The sequence below is a fragment of the Bombina bombina genome, chromosome 5 (genome assembly GCF_027579735.1).
Source record: "Bombina bombina isolate aBomBom1 chromosome 5, aBomBom1.pri, whole genome shotgun sequence".
NCBI classification, from domain to species: domain Eukaryota; kingdom Metazoa; phylum Chordata; class Amphibia; order Anura; family Bombinatoridae; genus Bombina; species Bombina bombina.
In genome coordinates this window covers 1,052,728,131-1,052,748,109 of record NC_069503.1, presented here as the reverse complement: position 1 = coordinate 1,052,748,109, position 19,979 = coordinate 1,052,728,131, and the positions used below count along the sequence as shown (strand labels likewise).

Genomic DNA, 19,979 nt, shown 5'->3' with positions numbered 1-19,979 from the left:
AAATTCCACTTTATCTGATTTACAGCAATCTGTTAAAAAAAGGGAATTTCTTTTATCCCTTTCCAGGTGAGCAGCATTAAAAGGAGCATGCACTAAGCTTGGCATTGCATCAGATAGAGCAACGATTTTTATTGAGCTGCCTACATGTAACCTTTAGACACAGAGTGTTGAATGAACCATTACTGGAGTTGATGAATAAAGCTTTTGTTGTGAATGAAAACATGAAAGTCATGCACAATCTTGGGTAAGTTGTTTTCTTTAACTGCAATACACTATAACAATTATACTCTCTTAAAGGGACAGTCAAGTAAAAAACAACTTTTATGTTTCAAATAGGGCATGTAAATTTAAACAACTTTCCAATTTACTTGTATAACCAATTTTGCTTTGTTCTCTTGGTATTCTTATTTGAAAGCTAAACCTAGGAAGGCTCATATGATAATGTCTAAGCCCTTGAAGGCCTCCTCTTATCACATGCTTTTTTATTTGCCTTTCACAACAAGGGAGAGCTAGTTCATGTAAACCATATAAATAACATTGCTATCACGCCCGTGGATTGTGGCAGACACTGCACGAATTGGCTAAAATGAAAGTCAATAGATAATATATAAATGTCATGTTATCAGGGGGCAGTCTGCAGAGGCTTAGATACAAGATAATCACAGAGATAAAAAGTATATTAATATAACAGTGTTGGTTATGCAAAACTGGGGAATGGGTAATAAAGGGATTATCTATCTTTTAAAACAACAAAAAATCTGGTGTTGTCTGTCCCTTTAAGATAGATACCGAGTTACACTGTCTATCTCTCTCTTTCTCTATGTATATCTATCTTTCACTCTATCTATCTATCTATCTATCTATCTATCTATCTATCTATCTATCTATCTATCTATCTATCAATCTATCTATCTATCTATCTATCTGTCTTTCTGTCTGTCTATCTAAGAATCTCTCTATCTCTCTATCTATTATCTATCTAGCTATCTGCCTTTCTGTCTGTCTATCTCATCTATCTATTTTATCTAATCTATCCATCTATCTAATCTATCTATCGATCTGTCTATCTATCTATCTATCTATCTATCTATCTATCTATCTATCTATCTATCTATCTATCTATCTATCTATCTATCTATCTATCATCTATCTAATCTATATATCTATCTATTTATCTATCTCTCTATCTATCTCTCTATCTATCTCTCTATCTAGCTCTCTATCTATCTATCTATCTCTCTATCTATCTATCTATCTATCTATCTATCTATCTATCTATCTATCTATCTATCATCTATCTATCTCATATATCTATTTCATCTATCTATCTATCTATCTATCTATCTATCTATCTATCTATCTATCTATCTATCTATCTATCTATCTATCTATCTATCATCTATTTATCAATTACAGGTATATATCTATCTATCTCTCTAACTATCTATCTATCTATCTATCTATCTATCTATCTATCTATCTATCTATCTATCTATAATCTATTTATTTTATATATCTAATCTATCTAATCTATATCTATATATCTATCTTTCTATCTATCCATCTGTATGTCTATCTCATATATCTATTTCATCTATCTATCTATCTATCTATCTATCTATCTATCTATCTATCTATCTATTTATCTTATCTATCTAATCTATCTATCTAATCTATGTCATCTATCTCATCTATCTATCTATCTATCTATCATCTGCCGTTCTCCCTGTCTGTATATCTATCTATCTGTCAGTCTGTCTGCCTATCATTTACAGTTTCTAAGTAGACAGAGAGACAGGCAGATTGGCAGATATAAAGATAGATAAATAAATAATAGACTAGTTATGGCATTACCCTTTAAATAAAGAGACAGTAAAGTCAAAAGTAAACTTTCATGGTTTAGATAGAACATCCCATTTAAATGTCTTTCCAATTTTCTTCTATGATCAAATTTACTTTGATGTTTTGGTATTCTTTTTTAAAGAGTAAATTTAGGTTTACTCATAGAATCCCAGGAGCGTGCACTGCACATGCATTTAGTACTCTATGGCAGCAGTATAACACTGCTACAAACAATGGTGCAAAACACTGCTGTCATAGAGTGCACACTCCTGAGCTTCTATGGCCCCTATTTATCAAAGGTCTTGCGGACCTGATACGACAGTGCGGATCAGGTCCACAAGACCTCGCTAAATGCGGAGAGCAATACGCTCTCCGCATTTAACATTGCACTAGCAGCTCACAAGAGCTGCTGGTGCAACGCCGCCCCCTGCAGACTCGCGGCCAATCGGCCGCCAGCAGGGAGGTGTCAATCAACCCGATCGTATTCGATCGGGTTGATTTCCGGTGATTCCTGTCCGCCTCATCAGAGCCGGTGGACAGGGTTATGGAGCCAGAAACACGGCCCTTCAAGCTCCGTACGGAGCTTGATAAATATGGGCCTATAAGTCTACCTAGATTTACTCTTCAACAGGGCTAGTGTTAGGATTGTTGGCTACACAGGTAATGACGCATTTTGTTGCCCACACCCCCCCACCCGAAGAAATAACATAACCTGCAATTAATGCTTCTTAACAAAAGTTGTTCTAGCTTACCTGTTCCCTCTGCCTTCCTATGTTTTAGGGGAGTCCTCTCCCATTTTAGCCATTATACCATCACATATGGACCCTACTGTGAAGCCCAAGTTAGGTAGCAAAAAATATATATATATCAGGCACCATGCCTGTATCGTAGCACCGATCCTGCTCTTCAACAATGAATATGAAGAGAACAAAACAAATTACTCAAAATTAGAACTGAATGTATCTAAATTGTGAAAATTTATTTTTGACTTTATTGTCCCTTTAAATAATCAAGATTTTAAATATGAGATTTAAATTTATATAATTCCAAATTACTCTGCTAACAAACAGATGATATTCAAGGCCAGCAGCAAAAAAAAGAAAAAAAAAAGAAAAGAAACAACAAAACATTGTGTGATCAAGGATTAACTCAGCAATATATATGTGGCTGAGGGTCCCTTGGAAGAGTAACTTTAGTTCCTAAACAAGCACTGTGAGTGTTGTGACATTGTGCCTAATATAATCATATAACTAGAGGACAAGGCTTCAAATTGGGGTCAAAGGCTCACAACAATTCAAATTCAAACTACAATAACCCCTTAAAAAACATGGAGATTCTGAAATCTCCAAAGCTTTTCAAAGATGATTCACCTGCACCTACCAGCCAAATTATAAATATATTTTTAAAATCTTAAAATTGCGTAATTTTGATTAATAACGTTAAAACATAATGTGGAGGATAATGTTACTTATCTCCAGTTGTGTTCATAAATAGAAAACAATGAACTGCTTGTTGTGAAACAGAAAGCAATCTGAAATCAGTATACATCAGTATACCTCTAAAACCTTGGGGCTTGGTTAGGAGTCTGAAAATCAGCACAATGTTATTTAAAAATAAGCAAAACTTTACATTTTTACAAAAACACACCCAGATGGGCTATATAAATGGATCATCTAAAAAACATTGCATAGACTTATCAAAACGAGCAGGAGTTTAAGTCATGATTTTTTTTAAATCTATTTATTTTCTCTTATTTTTACCGCCAATAAGCGCAGCACTCCGCCCGCCATCTTGTCTAATTGATTGACAGATGACGTATCCTAAACCAACTAATCCTTGTTTCCCCCGGACCATGACGTTTAAGCAAAGGGGCTGAACGCCCCGGGGGAGAAACAAGGATTAGTTGGTTTTGGATACGTCATCTGTCAATTAATTAGACAAGATGGCGGGCGGGAGTGATGCGCTTATCGGCGGAGCAGTTTAAAGGTAAAAATAAAAGATAATAAATAGATTTTAAAAAAATCATGACTTAAACTTCTGCTCGTTTTGATAAGTCTATGCAATGCCGTGAGGCTGTGCTTGTAACTTGACCTTCACTTTAAAGATGCTTGGCTCCCCTGATTTGTTTAAAGCCATAAAATAAAAAAATCATAAACTAATAAAAACTTGTAAAAACTTTAAAACTAATTTCAGTACAATTTACCATAATTAATCATCTTACCAATATACTGTAATATGCACTTTGTCTATGTACTTAGAGAAACACAAGTCTAATTGTATAGTTGAGTGTGACTCTATTATAGTTTAGTATAGGTCTATTTTACCTCTTGGAGACTTCCCCCGTTTAGTGGGACCCATGACAGGCGGTACATCACTATATCAGAAGAAAATTGCTTCCAGAACGCTCTGAAGCTGTGTGTGGTAATATCTCTAACTTCCAGGTTCTGAGGGTTTGGAACTTTCACTGGATAGGAAACAAACACTAGTTGTCATCACAGAGTTAAGACCCTTATTATAATAAATAACTACAACACACAGCTGGATTCATCTGTGCCGTGAATACGTCATTATATTGTTAGTGTTACTAATACACTAGATTCAAGGGGGGGGGAAACACTTTACTGGACTCCTTCTGTGATTGGTTGTAGTGTTAGTCCATCACCCATAGCAGTGTATTGTGATTGGTCCATCTTATACTTTACATATGTTTACACCGAGCCAGTTATTTGTTTCTATTAACCCCTTAATGACCACAGCACTTTTCCATTTTCTGTCCGTTTGGTACCAAGGCTATTTTTACATTTCTGCTGTGTTTGTGTTTAGCTGTAATTTTCCTCTTACTCATTTACTGTACCCACATATATTATATACCGTTTTTCTCGCCATTAAATGGACTTTCTAAAGATACCATTATTTTCATCATATCTTATAATTTACTATAAAAAATTTTATAAAATATGAGGAAAAAATGGAAAAAAACACACTTTTTCTAACTTTGACCCCCAAAATCTGTTACACATTTACAACCACCAAAAAACAACCATGCTAAATAGTTTCTAAATTTTGTCCTGAGTTTAGAAATACCCAATGTTTACATCTTCTTTGCTTTTTTTGTAAGTTATAGGGCCATAAATACAAGTAGCACTTTGCTATTTCCAAACCATTATTTTTCAAAATTAGCGCTAGTTACATTAGAACACTAATATCTTTCAGGAATCTCTGAATATCCATTGACATGTATATATTTTTTTTTAGTAGACATCCCAAAGTATTGATCTAGGCCCATTTTGGTATATTTCATGCCATCATTTCGCCGCCAAATGCGATTAAATACAAAAAATTGTTCACTTTTTCACTAATTTTTTCACAAACTTTTGGTTTCTCACTGAAATTATTTACAAACAGCTTGTGCAATTATGGCCTAAATGGTTGTAAATTCTTCTCTGGGATCCCCTTTGTTCAGAAATAGCAGACATATATGGCTTTGGCATTGCTTTTTAGCAATTAGAAGGCTGCTAAATGCCACTGCGCACTACACGTGTATTATGTCCAGTAGTGAAGGGGTTAATTAGGAAGCATGTAGGGAACTTTTAGAGGTAATTTTAGCTTTAGTGTAGTGTAGTACACAACCCCAAGTATTGATCTAGGCCAATTTTGGTATATTTCATGCCACCATTTCACCGCCAAATGCGATCAAATTAAAAAAACGTTACATTTTTCACAATTTTAGGTTTTTCACTGAAATCATTTACAAACAGCTTGTGCAATTATGGCACAAATAGTTGTAAATGCTTCTCTGGGATCCCCTTTGTTCAGAAATAGCAGACATATATGGCTTTGGCATTGCTTTTTGGTAATTAGAAGGCCGCCAAATGCCGCTGCGCATCACACATGTATTATGGCTAGCAGTGATGGGGTTAATTATGTAGCTTGTAGGGTTAATTTTAGCTTTAGTGTAGAGCTCAGCCTCCCACCTGAAACATCAGACCCCCTGATCCCTCCCAAACAGCTCTCTTCCCTCCCCCACCCCACAATTGTCCCCGCCATCTTAAGTACTGGCAGACACACTGCCAGTACTAAAATAAAAGCTATATATTTTTTTTTTCTTAGCATATTTACATATGCTACTGTGTAGGATCCCCCCTTAGCCCCCAACCTCACTGATCCCCCACCAAACAGATCTCTAACCCTCCCCCTCTGCCTTAATGGGCGCCATCTTGGGTACTGGCAGCTGTCTGCCAGTACCCAGTTTAGTAAAAAAAGTGTTTGTTTTTTTATTTAATTGCCCTTTTCTGTAGTGTAGCTTCCCCACCCCCCCAGATCAACCCCCCACCCCTTCCAGATCCCTTAGATTGTTTATTCATTTATTTAAATGTGGTTTGTTTTTTCTTTTATTACCATTTATTTTTCTGCAGTGTAGCGGTTCCCTCCCGCTCCCGCCCTGTGCACGCGCCCGCCCGCCGCCCCCCGTTCACGCGCGCGCTCCCGTGCGCGCTCCCGCCTATCCCGCCCCCGATCCCGCCCCCTCCACTCCATCCGGCACACCGATGGCCGTCCACCCGCCTCCCAGACTTGCTCCCACCCACCAACGATACCGGCCACCGATGTCCGGTGCAGAGAGGGCCTGCATCGGATGGCCAAGGGGGGTTATTGCAGGATGCCTCGATATCGAGGCATCACTGCAATAACCGGAAAGCAGCTGGAAGCGAGCAAGATCGCTTCCAGCTGCTTTCCAGACCAAGGACGTACGCCACACGTCCTCGGTCATTAACTGTATTTTTTTTGAGGACGTGTGGCGTACGTCCTTGGTCCTTAAGGGGTTAAATGGACAGGAAATCCCAAAAAAATTTTGGTTTAAATAACTTTTCAATTTACTTTGTTGATCTAATTTTTTTTCTTTTTTTTTTTTTTTAATCTAGTTTTCTTAGTTTTCTTGGTATCCTTTTTGTAGCTGCTGATTGGTGTCTGCTCATGTATATCTTTTGTCATTGGCTTACAAATGTGTCTAGATCCCTTTGTTGCTCTTTCAACACAGGACAATATTTCAATTTACTTCTATTGTCTAATTTGCTTCATTCTTTAGATATCCTTTGTTGAAGAAATAACAGTGCATATGGGTGAGCCAATCACACTTGGCATCTATGTGCAGCCACCAGTCAGCAGCTACTAAGCCTATTTAGATATGTTTTGTAACAAAGGATATCAAGAGAATGAAGCAAATGAGATAATAGAAGTCAATTGTAAAGTTGTTTAACATTGCATGGTCTATCTGAATCATGAAAGAAAAAAATGGGCTTTATGTCCCTTTAATCTTGACAGCCCCTTGTGTGTGATTGGCCACGTATGAGCAGGGAAGGGGGCGGTACTGCTGCCCAGTGCCCACTGGTCACGATGCTGGGTTGATAGGTTTGTGGAAGCAAACCTTGTCCATCCGCCCATTGTTAAATGAAGCCCACATTCATCTATCTATCTATCTATCTATCTATCTATCTATCTATCTATCTATCTATCTATCAAGCTTATAGTAAGGCCTATGTATTTGGAAAATATAACAATATAGTGAATGTGACACATTTGCCAAAAGCAATGACAAGATTAAGCCATCATGCTTACAATAAATGGTTAGTGACCAGTTCTAATGAAATAAAGGTAGCAGACACGTGCACAGTCATATTCAGTGGAGTAAAAAGATTATGTGCTAATAGATCTGCTAAAACCTAATATTAAGGGAATGTATAATAGTAAGAAAAATAAAAAAAGGAAGTTGAAATCTTAAATAATAATAAAACATTTTGAAAGTATCCATAAAGTTCCCCTTTAAATTCTTGTTGAAAGGGGTAAAGAGAGTCTTAGTTGAACATACATTTTACTTTATATAAGTCAACCTTGAATGTACAGAAAATGTTTTATATGAATAATTTTTCTTTCATGATTCAGATAGAGAATACAATTTTAAACAACTTTCCAATTTACTTCTATTATTTAATTTGCTTCCTTCTCTTGTTATCCTTTGCTGAAAAGTTTATCTAGGCAAGCTCAGGAGCAGCAGAGAACCTAGGTTCTAGCTGTTGATTGGTGGCTGCATATATACACTGATTGCCATTGGCTCACCCATGTGTTCAGTTAGAAACCATTAGTGCATGGTTGCTCCTGCAACAAATTATACCAAGAGATTTAAACAAATAAGATAATAGAAGTAAATTAAAAAGTTGTTTAAAATTGTATTCTCTATCTGAATCATGAAAGAAAAAATTTGGGTTTCATGTCCCTTTAACTGTCTCTTTAATGCAGTTACAAGAAGTAAAGAGGACCAAGCACTGACTGTTTTGAAATTAAAAGGGGAAATCTTTTGTTTAATGATTCTCCACCCAGAAATCTTAACTTCAAAGCAAACATTGTACTTTGTGGAATTCTGTGCAGTAGAATTTCCCTGTTGCCTGTTTCAAGCAGGTATAATATAAATACATGAGTACAAGCAGTACTTGACCAATAATGCATTCATGATAATAAATCATATTTAGTGCAGCCTATTGCTATTTTATTTTCATTTCTCTTATGCAGTGTTATCAGTGAGAAAAAACAAGTCATTATCTAAAAATGTAAATAATCTAGGAATATATATATATATATATATATATATATATATATATATATATATATACATATATATATATATATATATATATATATATATATATATATACAGGGAGTGCAGAATTATTAGGCAAATGAGTATTTTGACCACATCATCCTCTTTATGCATGTTGTCTTACTCCAAGCTGTATAGGCTCAAAAGCCTACTACCAATTAAGCATATTAGGTGATGTGCATCTCTGTAATGAGAAGGGGTGTGGTCTAATGACATCAACACCCTATATCAGGTGTGCATAATTATTAGGCAACTTCCTTTCCTTTGGTAAAATTGGTCAAAAGAAGGACTTGACAGGCTCAGAAAAGTCAAAAATAGTGAGATATCTTGCAGAGGGATGCATCACTCTTAAAATTGCAAAGCTTCTGAAGAGTGATCATCGAACAATCAAGCGTTTCATTCAAAATAGTCAACAGGGTCGCAAGAAGCGTGTGGAAAAACCAAGGCGCAAAATAACTGCCCATGAACTGAGAAAAGTCAAGCGTGCAGCTGCCAAGATGCCACTTGCCACCAGTTTGGCCATATTTCAGAGCTGCAACATCACTGGAGTGCCCAAAAGCACAAGGTGTGCAATACTCAGAGACATGGCCAAGGTAAGAAAGGCTGAAAGACGACCACCACTGAACAAGACACACAAGCTGAAACGTCAAGACTGGGCCAAGAAATATCTCAAGACTGATTTTCCTAAGGTTTTATGGACTGATGAAATGAGAGTGAATCTTGATGGGCCAGATGGATGGGCCCGTGGCTGGATTGGTAAAGGGCAGAGAGCTACAGTCCGACTCAGACGCCAGCAAGGTGGAGGTGGAGTACTGGTTTGGGCTGGTATCATCAAAGATGAGCTTGTGGGGCCTTTTTGGGTTGAGGATGGAGTCAAGCTCAACTCCCAGTCCTACTACCAGTTTCTGGAAGACACCTTCTTCAAGCAGTGGTACAGGAAGAAGTCTGCATCCTTCAAGAAAAACATGATTTTCATGCAGGACAATGCTCCATCACACGCGTCCAAGTACTCCACAGCGTGGCTGGCAAGAAAGGGTATAAAAGAAGAAAATCTAATGACATGGCCTCCTTGTTCACCTGATCTGAACCCCATTGAGAACCTGTGGTCCATCATCAAATGTGAGATTTACAAGGAGGGAAAACAGTACACCTCTCTGAACAGTGTCTGGGAGGCTGTGGTTGCTGCTGCACGCAATGTTGATGGTGAACAGATCAAAACACTGACAGAATCCATGGATGGCAGGCTTTTGAGTGTCCTTGCAAAGAAAGGTGGCTATATTGGTCACTGATTTGTTTTTGTTTTGTTTTTGAATGTCAGAAATGTATATTTGTGAATGTTGAGATGTTATATTGGTTTCACTGGTAAAAATAAATAATTGAAATGGGTATATATTTGTTTTTTGTTAAGTTGCCTAATAATTATGCACAGTAATAGTCACCTGCACACACAGATATCCCCCTAAAATAGCTATAACTAAAAACAAACTAAAAACTACTTCCAAAACTATTCAGCTTTGATATTAATGAGTTTTTTGGGTTCATTGAGAACATGGTTGTTGTTCAATAATAAAATTAATCCTCAAAAATACAACTTGCCTAATAATTATGCACTCCCTGTATATATATATAAAATAAGTCCTGACTGACTGACTGACTCATCAACGCCCAGCTCAAGCCGTTTAATCTAGGAATCACTTCTGTATCACTCAGGACAATTTCCGGAATGCAACGAAGTTTGTGAGTCTAAGCAAGGTTGTCCATTCCAGAAATTGTCCTGAGTGATACAGATGCTATCTATTTGGTCTGTGCAGCGGATTTCATACTCCAACTGTAGAGTCATTCGTCAGACGGAAGGAAGAGTGGTGAAGCCTGGCAGTAATCAGGTGTAGTCGACAGAGGGATACGAATATACACATGTAGTATCCTCCTGCATCTTTGCTTTGTGCCATTACTTTTCTTATAACTTTGCTTCCACATTGCTTCATACATGTTGTGACTAGTGATGTCGCGAATAGTTCGCCGGCGAATAGTTCCCGGCAAACATAGCTTGTTTGCGTTCGCCGCGGCAGGCAAACATATGCGATGTTCGATCCGCCCCCTATTCATCATCATTGAGTAAACTTTGACCCTGTACCTCACAGTCAGAAGACACATTCCAGCCAATCAGCGGCAGAGCCTCCCTCCCAGACCCTCCCACCTCCTGGACAGCATCCATTTTAGATTCATTCGGAAGCTGTATTCTTAGTGAGAGGAGGGACAGTGTAGCTGCTGCTGATTTAATAGGGAAATCGATAGCTAGGCTAGTGTATTCAGTGTCCACTACAGTCCTGAAGAACTCATCTGATCTCTGCTGTAAGGACAGCACCCCAAACAGCCCTTTTTAGGGCTAGAACATCAGTCTGCTTTTTTTTTTTCCCTGTGTAATCTAATTGCAGTTGCCTGCCTGCCAGCGTGTGTGTCAGGCTCACAGCGTATACTGTGCCCACTTGCCCAGTGCCACCACTCATATCTGGTGTAACAGTAGTGTACATTTAAAAAAACAACACTTTTTTTACTGTGAAATAATAGCAGACAGCTGCCAGTACCCAAGATGGCCGCCAATAAGGCTGATGGGGAGGGGTAGAGAGCTGTTTTGGGGGGGATCAGGGAGGTTGGGGGTTAGGGGGGGATGCTACACCACAGCATATGTAAATATGCTTAAAAAATTGAAAAAATGTAAAAACCTTTTATTTTAGTACTGGCAGACTTTCTGCCAGTACTTAAGATGGCGGGGACAATTGTGGGGTGGGGGAGGGAAGGGAGCTGTTTGGGAGGGATCAGGGGGTCTGATGTGTCAGGTGGGAGGCTGATCTCTACACTAAAGCTAAAATTAACCCTGCAAGCTCCCTACAAACTACCTAATTAACCCCTTCACTGCTAGCCATAATACACGGGTGATGCGCAGCAGCATTTAGCGGCCTTCTAATTACCAGAAAGCAACGCCAAAGTCATATATGTCTGCTATTTTTGAACAAAGGGGATCCCAGAGAAGCATTTACAACCATTTGTGCCATAATTGCACAAGCTGTTTGTAAATAATTTCAGTGAGAAAGCTAAAATTGTGAATTTTTTATTTTTTTTTAAATTTGATCGCATTTGGCGGTGAAATGGTGGCATGAAATATACCAAAATGGGCCTAGATCAATACTTTGGGTTGTCTACTACACTACACTTAAGCTAAAATTAACTCTACAAGCTCCCTACATGCTCCCTAATTAACCCCTTCACTGCTGGGCATAAAACACGTGTGGTGCGCAGTGGCATTTAGCAGCCTTCTAATTACCAAAAAGCAACGCCAAAGCCATATAAGTCTGCTATTTCTGAACAAAGGGGATCCCAGAGAAGCATTTACAACCATTTATGCCATAATTGCGTAAGTTGTTTGTAAATAATTTCTGTGAGAAACTTAAAGTTTGTGAAAAAGTGAACAATTTTTTTTTATTTGATCGCATTTGGCGGTGAAATGGTGGCATGAAATATACCAAAATGGGCCTAGATCAATACTTTGGGATGTCTTCTAAAAAAAAATATATACATGTCAAGGGATATTCAGGTATTCCTGACAGATATCAGGGTTCCAATGTAACTAGCGCTCATTTTGAAAAAAAAAGTGGTTTTGAAATAGCAAAGTGCTTCTTGTATTTATTTCCCTATAACTTGCAAAAAAAGCAAAGAACATGTTAACATTGGGTATTTCTAAACTCAGGACAAAATTTAGAAACTATTTAGCATGGTTGTTTTTTGGTGGTTGTAGATGTGTAAGTGATTTTGGGGGTCAAAGTTAGAAAAAGTGTGTTTTTTCCATTTTTTCCTCATATTTTATAATGTTAGGTGATTTATGCCCTTTATGGATTAAAACCAGACTCTGCATCAACTATGTAATTTTCCATGGGAGTTTTGCCATGGATCCCCCTCCGGCATGCCACAGTCCAGGTGTTAGTCCCCTTGAAACAACTTTTCCATCACTATTGTGGCCAGAAAGAGTCCCTGTGGGTTTTAAAATTCACCTGCCTATTGAAGTCTATGGCGGTTCGCCCGTTCGCGAACTTTTGCGGAAGTTCGCGTTCGCCGTTCGCGAACCCAAATTTTTATGTTCGCTACATCACTAGTTGTGACTCAAACAAGACAGGTGCCGTTGATAGAGGGGTATACTAATTAACAAAAGATATCCTCCTGCATCTTTGTCTTTGCTCAAAACATTTTCTCTTGCTGCAATACTAATATCCATGCTTTAAGCGCTACATGATCTATTATACATCCTTGCTTTCTATGGCTCAAGTTACTCTGTGAAAGTTGCCACATACCACTTCCCTGGCTATAGGGGAAGTTGATACCTACAGAAAGACATTTTAGTCTATTTGTTATCTATAGACTTATTACATTACATTTGTCTACTGCTTCGGTTTCCTAGGTATCATTGGAAAATCCGCCTAATTGTTCTATACTGTATACCTTCCATGGGTAGATGCGTATAACAAGCTTAGTTATGCTATGTCTAGCAGTTTAACTTTGATGCCTGGTTGTTAACCTGGTGATACGTTTAGGATATAAGCGTCTATGCACAGATGCAGTAACTCTCATGTCCAGTTCTACTAAAACCTGTTTAGGTCTGTGAAAGTAAGATTGAGATCTACATTATGTGCTTAGTCAGCTATAATATCTACATTAGTACTACATGTCTGGGTATACTTCTAGCATTATTCTAATTGCCACTAAATTCATGTCTTTTCACATGGACTGGTCCTAGCATTTCTGAACTTATGTATATATCTTATACTATATATTTTTTGTTTTTAACCACGTTATCCTCTTTATCCACTTGATTGGTTGCTGCCATTTCAACGGGCCTGCGCCCAGCACAGTGTGAGAATAAAAAATTACCCTTTTCAAATGTAATTTGTGTTGCTTTTTTTTTCTCTTTATTTTGAAAAGAATGCTGAATCCCCAGTCTTTGATGAGGTTTTATCATAAACCTCTTCTTCTTCTTGACTAATGTTTGATAAATGCTTAATGGGTCTGCACCATATTAACTAGACGTTGACCTTCTCAAAAAAATCTTTTTGCATATGAGTTGGTACCCCTGTGTATACTTGGGAAGCTAAATATACACCCGCAACACTATTTAAACCTTAGCAGTTTTTTCCATCCACACTTTCTAGTATATATAAATATATATACAGAGAGAGATAAACTGCATGTTGAACCGATATAGTATGTAAAAAACAGAAACAAAAGCCTGTGTGTAATGTCTCCTATGTTTGAGCAATCCTATTCAGTAAAAGGAACTGGGATCTCTGTAAATCACGTTGATACCCAAACAATTCCAAACAGTCCAGGCACTACCCATGTTGCCACTTTTGGACATTGACTTCATCCTCCTAGTGTAAAATCACATGGGACAAAATAGGGAGTTATGTCACATCATTAAGCAAGTCATCTATTAAAGTGGTTATTTTTCCTATGAACCCTAACAAAAATATTCTTTTTATTTATTTCTATGTTCCATCAGTTTTTCTGCAAGTAGACACCAGATCCATTTAGGTCTAGATTTTGAGTGGAGCACTAACTGTTGCGTGAGAGCGCAATGCAATAAGTTGAAATGCAGAAACGTTTATGGTTATACTTTACTGTGTTAGTTTAACTTTAAGGGGTGACCTGCTTGTCTTTAAAGCCCTGTTGTGATTTTATGATTGTAATTGTAACAACTTTTTCCTAACCTGAGTAAAAGTTTAACTTTGAAAGAAAAGAAGAAAGGAAGAAAGAGAAAGGAGATTACACTAAGTGAAAAACAGATACAAAAAAATTATGTGAGTAAAGAAAACTAGCCACCAATCAGCAAGCACTACCCAGGTGCTGAACCAAAATGGGGCCAGATCCTAAGCTTACATTACAATCCCAAATTTTTTCTTTCATGATTTAGAAAGAGCATGTAATTTTAAACAACTTTCTAATTTACTTCTATTATCTAATTTGCTTCATTTTCTTGATATCCTTTGCTGAAAAGCATATCTAGATAGGCTCAGTAGCTGCTGATTGGTGGCGGCACATATATGCATCGTGTGATTGGCTCACCTATGTGCATTGCTATTTCTTCAACAAAGGATAGCTAAAGAATGAATCAAATTAGATAATAGAAGTAAATTGAAATGTTGTTTAAAATTGTATTCTCTATCTGAATAATGAAATAAACATTTTGGGTTTAGTGTCCCTTTAAGACTTCACTTGTAATAAAAATTCAAGTATTATTGGAGCTCAATATATTCAGCTGACTGTGTTTGTGTTTTACCCTTGAACTGTGTAAATAAGATTGACCCCTGCAGTTCACATAAAACTATATTTGTTTACGGCATTACTCATTATAGTAGATGATATGTACTTACATGTAGTGAAAGTGCCTGTGAGAGGCTCAGATTGTCCCTCATCAAAAATAGAGAAAATTGCCACTGTGTATTCTGTTAGAGAAGATAACCTCTTCAAATTGTAGGTAGAGATTCGATCAACTTCCACCTGCCAAAAACATTTATACCAGATGTTAAAGTTTTTATTCTCTACATAGTACGCAAGGAATTCTTAAAGAAAATGATATATGTCAAATATTTGACCAATTTATCAGACTCAGCAAGATCTATCAGGACAGAGGTCAATATTAATTTTCTGTATATTTTTTACTTGTTTCAATGAGATTATTTTCACTTGCTAGAAGAAAAAAATAAAGGTGAGTATGTGTTTTTTTTTTGGAGTTGATTAATTCCTTGGCTGATAAAAACAAGTTATAAAAGCTTCAATCAAATCTTTCTGTACAAATTCGGGAATGCTTTCTTGATATAAGTATTTAGCTTCAAGCAACAGTAACTGATTTAATTACTCTTTGCTTGTCTTGTGTATAAACAAAGAAAAAGTGCACGGTGGAGTGTGCCACATATACAGAAAATATAATAAAATTAGTTTTATATATTTGCTATCAGAGAGATTATTATTTATATTTATTTTTATGAAGTCTTATTAAATAAAAATAATTTCTGAAAGGTTACAGTGAATTTGGAGCTGTTGGGGTATGTGTAGATGAACCATATATAAAAACAAAACAAATGCTAAATACTAAACAGCTTACAGAACCTTTTAATAACCATAATAATGTTGTGAATTTTTTTTAATTAAACTTCATTTTTATATGGTTTATCAGATGTGATTCTATAGGGAAAATTGCATCACATAGGAATTGTAAGACAATTTGTTGTAAAACAAACTAATAAATAAATAAGTTGCACATCTAAGCAGTCAACCTTTACATCCAAGACAGGATATTTTCTTCCACTTACATCATTGGTGTCTGATCCACCTGTTTTCACATACATGATTCTGTAACCATTGACTCTTTTGGAGGAGTGGTCCCAAGAGACTGTTGCTGTGCTGTGTCCTATATCTGAAAATCTAATATTCCTGGGTGGACTTAAGGGTACTGCGAGAAAAATAAAGGGTACATGCATTTATTTTTATTTAAAACCATTATTATCTAAGGGAAGGAGACTGGAGCATTGAAATGTTTATAAACAGGCAGGCTGAGAAATGCATTTCTTGACATCAGTAGTGTGTTCATCCTGTGTATGATCTAAAAAAAATCCTCCTTCCTTTGATACCTTATGTATATTCCATATTGTAAAATAAGTTTAAAGGAATAGTATAGTCAAAATTAAGCTTTCATGATGCCATTTAAAGCAACTTCTAATTTACTCCTATTATCAATTTTGATTCGTTCTCTTGGTATCTTTATTTGAGAAAGCTACAATGTAATTTTACGAGCCGGCCCATTTTTGGTTCAGTACCTTGGTAGCACTTTCTGATTGGTGTCTAAATGTAGCCACCAATCAGCAAGCGCTACCCAGGTACTGAACCAAAAATGGGCCGGCTACTAAACTTTACATTCAAATAAAGATTGCAGGAGAATGACGAAAAATTGATAATAGGAGTAAATTAGAAAGTTGCTTAAAATTACATGTGTTATCTGAATCATGAAACTTTAATTTTGACTAGACTATAACAATTTTAAGCTAACAAGACAATACCAATAGTTGTGCCTTTAAATGCACATTTTATAACTAAAGACATATTTTATTATTAACCCTTTGGCTGCTAAGCCATTTCCCACCTGGGTGCTAATATTTTCTTTTTAATTTTTGAATTTTTTAAATTTCTTTTTCTTTTTTTTGTAACTTTTTTCTTTTTTTTACAGACCCCCAAGACTTACACTGTTGGAAAGGTTAGGCGATTACCTTTCCAACAGTGGGTCTTGGGGGTCTGTAGCTGCTTAGATGCCTGAGATACAGGCTTCTAAGCAGCATGCCCCCTCCTCCTATACTTAACATTGTTAAATATAAATAAAGTTGCACAGTGATGTCATCACGTTATTGCGCCTGACGTCACCGCGCATCACGTGAAGCCCTGGCGATGCCTATCACTCTAAAGGCACGGTCGCCGGGGTAGGAATAGTAAGGAGCCCCCAGATCTCCCTCAAGGTGGGAGAGTGTTCATGACAGCTCTGAGCCGTCATTAGCACCAGAGTGAGAAACTCTGTGACGGCTCAGAGCCGTCATTAGCACTCAAAGGGTAGGGATACTGAACCCAAATTTTTTTCTATCGTGATTCAGACAGAGCATGCAATTTTAAGCAACTTTCTAATTTACTCCTATTATCAAATTCTTTTCATTCTCTTGGTATCTTTATTTGAAATGCAAGAATGTAAGTTTAGATGCCGGCCCATTTTTGGTGAACACACTGTGTTGTTCTTGCTGATTGGTGGGTAAATTCATCTACCAATAAACAAGTGCTTTCCATGGTTCTGAACCAAAAAAAATCTTAAATGCCTTATTTTTCAAATAAAGAAAGCAAGAGAATGAAGAAATATTGATAATAGGAGTAAATTGGAAAGTTGTTTAAAATTGGATGCTCTATCTGAATCACGAAAGAAAAAATTTGGGTTCAGTGTCCCTTTAAAGGGACATAAAACCCCAAATTTTTATTTCATGATTCAGATAGAGCATGTAATTTTAAGCAACTTTCCAATTTACTTCTATTATCTAATTTTCTTAATTTTCTTGTTATCCTTTGTTGATAAGCATGGATGTAAGCTCAGGCTTGTTCACGTATCTGTAGCACTATATGGCAGTAGTTTTGCAACAATGTTATACATAAACAAGAGCACTAGATGGCAGCACTATTTCCTGTCATATAATGCTTCAGGCATGCGCCCGCTACCTACCTAGGTATCTCTTCAACAAAGAAAAACATGAGAATGGAGTAAAATTGATAATAGAAGTGAATTGGACACTTTTTAAAATGATATTCTCTATCTGAATAAAGAAAGAAACAGTTTGGGTTTCATGTCCCTTTAGATTTTTCTTGCTTCTCTTGGTAACCTTTGTTGAAACACCAGCTCCAGAGCAGCTGCACAATACTAGGAGCTAGCTGAACACGTAGTCAGCCAATAACAAGAGGCATATGTATGTAGCTACCAATCACAGGCTGACAGCCAATAGTGCATTTCTGCTCCTGAGCCTACCTAGGTATGTTTTCCAACAAAGAAAACCAATTGTCAAAAGTAAATCTGATAATAGAAGTAAATTGAGTCTCTTAAAATTGCATGCCCTAGATGAACCCTGAAGTTTAAATTTGACTTTCATGTTCCCTTATATTAGCATGCATGAAAATATTTGACATAAATAAATGAGTGCTTACATAATTATTGTATCTATCTGTAAAATTATTTGTTTAATGTAATAATAAGTAGAGATGAGCAGCCAGCAAAAAATCGGTTTGGCTGAAATTTTGCAATGAATATTCGCTTCCTCGAATATTCATTGGCTGCACTTTTCAGTATTCATTTAGTTTGAAACAAAACGAATATCAAATTTTAGTTAAACATTTACATTAGTTTTCGTTAAACAATTGTAAATGTCTAAAAAGTACCTAAAATACCTACACACGCTGGAGAGAGCTCTAACCCTTTCCTCTTCACTCCAGAGCCAGAGCTAACTGGAGATTTAGGGGCATATTTATCAAGCTCCGTACGGAGCTTGGTGCCCCGTGTTTCCGATGAGCCTTCAGGCTCGCCGGAAACAGAAGTTATGAAGCAGCGACCGCTGCTCCATAACCTGTGCGCCTGCTCTGAGGTGGCGGACAAATATCATCAGAAATCAACCCGATGGAATACACCCCCTGCTAGTGGCCGATGCAGGGGGCGGTATTGCACCAGCAGTTCACAAGAACTGCTGGTACAATGATAAATGCCGACAGTGTATGCTGTCGGCATTTATTGATGTGCAGCGGACATGATACGCTATATAGGATCATGTCTGGTCGCACAATCATAAATATGCCCCTTAGCGTGTTCTGCTCACAGCGCCTGAACTAACTTTTGAATGCGCTTGTAGGTAAGTATTTTATTATTTTTTAAAGAAAACAAAGGAATATTGGAGAATTCAGCAATATTCACTAATTTGTCAATTTTCCCTGTGCTTTCTTTCGGATATTCATTTCTTTAAAGTGAAACGAATATCCTTTTTTCCAAAACGAATGCACAAGTCTAATAGTAAGTAAAATTACTGTAATAGAATACTGCTTATATTACTTATAGGGCTAAAATTCAAATTTACATATTGCATACATAATTTACACAACTAACACTTGGGGGTAGATTTACCAATGTCTGTCCGACATGATACACTGTAGCATATCATGTCCGACATTTATCACTGCACAAGCAGTTCACCAGAATCAAAAGTCAGTCTGGGTGCAGCACAAAAGACAATAATAATAATTTCACTAGCATTAAACTATCTGCAGTAGCTTAGGCTAATAGGAACTATCTGTTTCTAACTTGCGTACAAGCCCTGCAGATACGTAGTGACGTGTCACTTTAATATATATTTACAATTGTATTAAAGTCATACTACATACAGGTTGTTTCTTGTCCTGTGAGCGGATCACTGGCTTCTTCCCCAAACATTGCATATACTGTGACTGTGTATTCTGTATTTGGAGTCAGTTCCACCAGATCAACATCTGTAACTGACCCACTAACTTTCATCTGTCAAAAAAAAAAGATAGTCATTTTTATCAAAATACATAATTCATTATTTTTATTATTATTTTTTATTTCTACAAATCTAGGTGAATAACCTATAGATTGTAAACTCCTTAAAGCAGGGTCCTTCTCTTGTATTAGTTCATTTAGGGCCAGATTGCGAGTAGCGCGCTTACAGTTCCACACAAGCGATATTGGGTTTACTGCGGCTGTTTGCACACATGGGAAGGAGCTCTCATATTACAAATTGAAAGTAAATGTGAACCTGTGAGCGCAATCGCGATTAACGCTAGAATGATTACCACAACATCAGAGCTCTGGTTATGTCTTGCAAAACAAAAAAGTGTTACGAACACAGTGTTACGAATC

General features: G+C 37.0%; 1 protein-coding gene across 3 annotated transcripts in view; it reads right to left on the bottom strand.

Moving 5' to 3' along the window:
• The window catches only part of COL14A1 (collagen type XIV alpha 1 chain), a 251,509-nt gene that overhangs the window by 112,048 nt on the left and 119,482 nt on the right, over positions 1 to 19,979 (bottom strand). For all 3 annotated transcript variants that reach the window (XM_053715323.1, XM_053715321.1, XM_053715322.1), the window contains 4 exons: positions 19,484 to 19,613; positions 15,850 to 15,989; positions 14,911 to 15,037; positions 4,167 to 4,306 (listed from right to left, as the gene is read on the bottom strand). In XM_053715323.1, the coding sequence (XP_053571298.1) occupies positions 4,167 to 4,306; positions 14,911 to 15,037; positions 15,850 to 15,989; positions 19,484 to 19,613 (537 nt within the window). The remainder of the gene's footprint in view (positions 1 to 4,166; positions 4,307 to 14,910; positions 15,038 to 15,849; positions 15,990 to 19,483; positions 19,614 to 19,979) is intronic.